The 4,524-nt window shown below is 34.9% G+C and overlaps 1 protein-coding gene across 2 annotated transcripts in view; it reads right to left on the reverse strand.

The window, feature by feature from the left end:
- Nucleotides 1-4,237, reverse strand: part of LOC103474491 (butyrophilin subfamily 1 member A1-like) — a 10,739-nt gene extending 6,502 nt beyond the window's left edge. For both annotated transcript variants that reach the window (XM_008425505.1, XM_008425504.1), the window contains exons 1-2: nt 4,153-4,237; nt 942-967 (exon numbers count right to left, since the gene is read on the reverse strand). In XM_008425505.1, the coding sequence (XP_008423727.1) occupies nt 942-967; nt 4,153-4,155 (29 nt within the window). In that variant the 5' untranslated portion in view covers nt 4,156-4,237. The remainder of the gene's footprint in view (nt 1-941; nt 968-4,152) is intronic.
- Nucleotides 4,238-4,524: the final 287 nt, after the last annotated feature.

Here is a 4,524-nt window from a genome sequence, read left to right on the forward strand (position 1 = left end):
TACCTTGGTAAAAAAAAAAAAGGTCTTTATTGGGCATTAGTTGGAGCTTAACCAGCTGATTTAACATACTTAGGCTTTTCACGACTTCTAACAACTTTTCTTAGTGTGTTCAGTTCTTATTTTCTTTATTATTCTCATTTATTAACACCAATTCATCTTTGGACTTATTCATATTTATGTCTATTTATGTGTTTATTATTTGGGTTATTATTACTAACAGATGGTGTGGATTTAATTTTAACAGGCCAGGTGGAAATGTATTCTCGTACAAAAACGTTTTAAAATACTTTTTCCAATAACAAATGGAAGAACATTTACAACCTCCCTGCCAAAACACTAAACTACTGCACATATTCTCTGTTCGATTCAAGTCAGGACTCTGGTTGGCCCACTTCAACATGTTCATAATGCTTCAAACTTAAAGACATGTGGTGAATTAAAAATGTGCTTTAAATCTGAAAAAACCCAGGGGTATAAATAATTTTGTGCTAGGTTAAAAAGTTAGATGAAGTCGGCACACTAGTGCTTAAAACACCTTAACAACAGATAGCAGGCCACCAATCAGATGACAAATGTACTGCATTATTAGATTTTAAACAAACTAAAATTACTACAAAAATATTGTAGTGATCAAAAAAATACTACTGAACTTAGTAATGTTTTATCACCTCAGCACATCTACAAGACTTAAGTACATATTTTCACATGAACTGACATCATAGGGAAATGTTTATTTATATATTTATAGTGGTTTTCTGATCAGGTTTTATGTTTGCTGTAAACCAGCACTGTGTTTAGGCTTTCATTTTCCATGAAGTCTCACTTCTGCGATGACAAACAGCCATCAAAAGTGTTACACCAGAGGTCACATTATTTATGATCATTGTGGCCGAAATCACATAATCACAATGATATATTGGTGGAATGTGAGGATGACTTACAGAAGAATGTGCCAAATCCTTGAAGCCTGTCGAAACAAAAACACAAGTTAACACTGCAAAACGATGGGTTACCTTCTGGTTACAAGCACTTACACAAGCTAAATCAAGTTATAAACAAACAGGTTGTGTTTGTCTATGAGCTTTTACAAATTGACTTGAAGTAATAAAAGAGTAAATATTGGGATTTTTTTCAGGTACACCTATACAGTGTTTAATTACAGTAGACAGTAGCACAAACTTGTATATATAAAAAAAACACAATTTATCTGAAATGTATGACTTATCCCTGCTGTTATGTGGGGAATTCTGGGATTTTATTTTTTATTTTTTTTGTCTTAGCTGAGCATACGCCAGCATGTCTTCTGCAAACAAACACCCACAGGGAAGTCCCTGAAGTATAGACAGAGATTGTTTGAAAGTGCAAAGCCAGTATTACTGGAAATACTTAAATTGTAGACAAGGTACCTTCAATGACTCTATTTAATATTTTCACACCAAATTGCCTATTTTTGCATCTTGCTTCTCTGAAGGAGAAAGAGTGATTTGACTGAGCCTCTAGTTACTTAATAAACTCTCAGCAGAGCTGGAATGCAAAACCAGTGAAGAGGAAATTAAATTTCTCTCCACCATTTTCCTGGTAGACACTTTAGCTCAGGAAATTCCCAAGCAGAAAATTACCTCCCGTTTATTTAGGGTTTAGATTATGAAGCTAGAAGCAGGACGAATCAAGACAAAGTTGAAATCAGTTGATGCCTGTGAATCTATTTGAGAAAAGATCTTTGTCTAACCAAAGCTTCAAACTTTGGTTAGACAAAGCAGCTTCAAACAGCTGCTACACCCCAGCATAACAATGGAAAGATAAGCTCCACGCCTGCTAGGCAGAAACTAAGACAAGAGGGAATTCCCAGGTTGTAGATAATTACTCGGTGGATAGCACACAATAAGTTTAGTATTGGTATAATTGATACTAACTGAAATGTGATAGCAATATTTATAGCTATATACATGAACAACAGGTGATATTGTTTACATGATTTTACCAAGGTAGATGTCTAATTTAATCTAATTTAATTCCAATACACTGTATCTAGGTCAGCCTGGCTATTGTCAACACTTTGGTTTCTATTCAAATTGCATCAGTGAGCTGTTGCCTTTGTGTTCTCAGTTTCCGATTACACTCTTTATAGGGTTTGGTTATTGATTCACACAACTAAAAAAATCTTTTTACATGGGTTTCATGTCGAGAAAAAACAGTTTGTTTCAGAGGTTGGTTTCATTTTGTTGTGGCTAGAAAAAAATACCTGGTGCATTACTTGGCATTGCCTAGAGATGTTCTCAGTAAAGCCCTGTGAGACTTGTGGCTTACGGCATGTCATATTCGTAAAGGGGTGACAACTTGAAAAGGAAAAATGAAACATTGAAATACTTAAGATGTGATGGTCTTTGCAATAACACACCTGTTACATTTCTTTTACTTAAAGGAGGTCTAAGTATGCATGTTTTAACATACCATACAAACTATTGGGAGACTTCTTTAACCTAAATGCTTACTGGATAACAAGTTAGGAAATTTCAACCGATCATTGTTTCAAAAATCAAAGCAGTTTATACGGTTACAATAAAAAACGACTTGCAACATATTCCAGATGTTGTCTTTTTGAACTACAAAACTTGATCAGATTTCTTTATCAAGGGGTGAAGTAAGATGTAGGCTGTGGTCAGATTTATGCTACAAAATAATCCTAATCATACAAGAAATTTCTCTGATGTTGAGAGCTGTAATTGCGATTGGAATATATATATTTTTTGTACGTTGCTTTCCTGGTCAGTGGGACTGTGTCACATGCATAATGGGAAGACACTGAATGAGTGATGGAGGAGATGAGAGAGTTCCTCTCATGTAGTGGTTACAACAAAGTTTGTAATGAACCAATTATTTTGCTACTTTCAGAATTATTATGCTTAATTACGATAAAATAACCAACAAAGATCGATTTTCAACCAGACAGTAGCCAGTTCATTTATTTTGTATTGGAAAACTAACTGGGTAGGCTGAATAGTCTAACTCAGTAAAGTTACACCTATTATTACACTCGATTTCTAACCACAACAAAATGAAACCAACCTCTGAAACTCGATTAGTTTAATAACCATTAAACTATTATGTTTAATAGTTACTAAACATAATAGTTTAATATTATGTAAAATATAAGGAAGCTTGTGTGTAACTATTAAACCATGCTTAATACCATGCTACAGTTAGTACAGTATGCACACATGTATACAGCATGTATACATCATACTGTATGAATACAGTACGTCCAGCACATGATGTATTGTATGCTTATACAATACATCATGTATTATACATTATTACTGTATAATCGTGATTTTAAAGTCGCAACATCTGATAGTATAATATAAGATTATAGATAGTGATCCCTAGTAAAGATTAGGGCTCATTAATCTGCCGTGTAACAGAATATGTTTATGACTTCTGCTTTTTCTCATTACAAAGTGATGACATCATAATGAAACTGTGTGGGAATTTTCACATGGCGCAGGACGTCACCTTGTTGAACAAAAGCTTGTGTTCAACAAGCTTTCAGGATTGACCCTGAAACTATCTACCAATGCCACTCAACTAATTCAGTTTAGTTAACAAAAGTTTCATGTAGGCAGCCACGCATTACTAGACAAATGTAGAGAAGCATAAATGTTAATTTAGTGACTCTGGTGGTTAAAAATAACAGAATCTACAGGAATAGCTCGGTAGTTTGTTCTCATGTTGAACAAATAAAGCTTGATTAACCACCAACACACACGGATACACATACCGGAAGAGATAATAAGACACCTTTTTTTTTTTTTTTCCCCATGTGTCTTCATATTAATGCAAATCATTCTAGTACAGAAAATCAGTCAACCAAAAAAACCTGCATTATGGATGGAAGTAGGAGACTGAATCACAGGCACAAAATACATTTTTAACAGACTCGGTGTAAACAGCACTGCTCACAGCTAAGCTCTATATCTCGAACTGCTGCCAGTTTGGCATGACGTATTTGTTTACAAAGAACTTTATGTTACTGATTTCCTATCTTAATCAACACGGAAAGAAGTGATAGTCCTTATCACTAAACAACACGCTTTGTGAGATTCAACATGAATAAAAGCTGCTCTCATTTCAGAGGAGAGAAGATAGACTTACCATGACTTTGTCTCGTCTTGCTCACTGCCCGCGTGTTGTCTGTGCGAAGAGTAGTGCCTCTCTTCCTTTTCTACGCTCAAGGGCGTGGTCATAGCCTGAGTTTGTTTCCTATTTGTTGCTATAGTAACACCGTGCACACGTTGGAAAGGCGCGGTCTCGGAGAGGTTCAGAGAGTCCAGATTTAGTTAGAAATGTGACAATGAATCAGTTTCTCTAGAAGAAATTTGTTATATTTTGAAAAAAAAAAAATGTGTCTATTAGAATAAAGTATGTCTCGATATCTGTGTCTGCTTCATTTGCAACAAAGTTCATTGAAGCGGAATAGGTAGTTGGATTAACTTTTTATCAGTCTGTGCAATCTTCTCTTTACCT

This window comes from Poecilia reticulata, linkage group LG13 (assembly GCF_000633615.1).
Source record: "Poecilia reticulata strain Guanapo linkage group LG13, Guppy_female_1.0+MT, whole genome shotgun sequence".
NCBI lineage: Eukaryota > Metazoa > Chordata > Actinopteri > Cyprinodontiformes > Poeciliidae > Poecilia > Poecilia reticulata.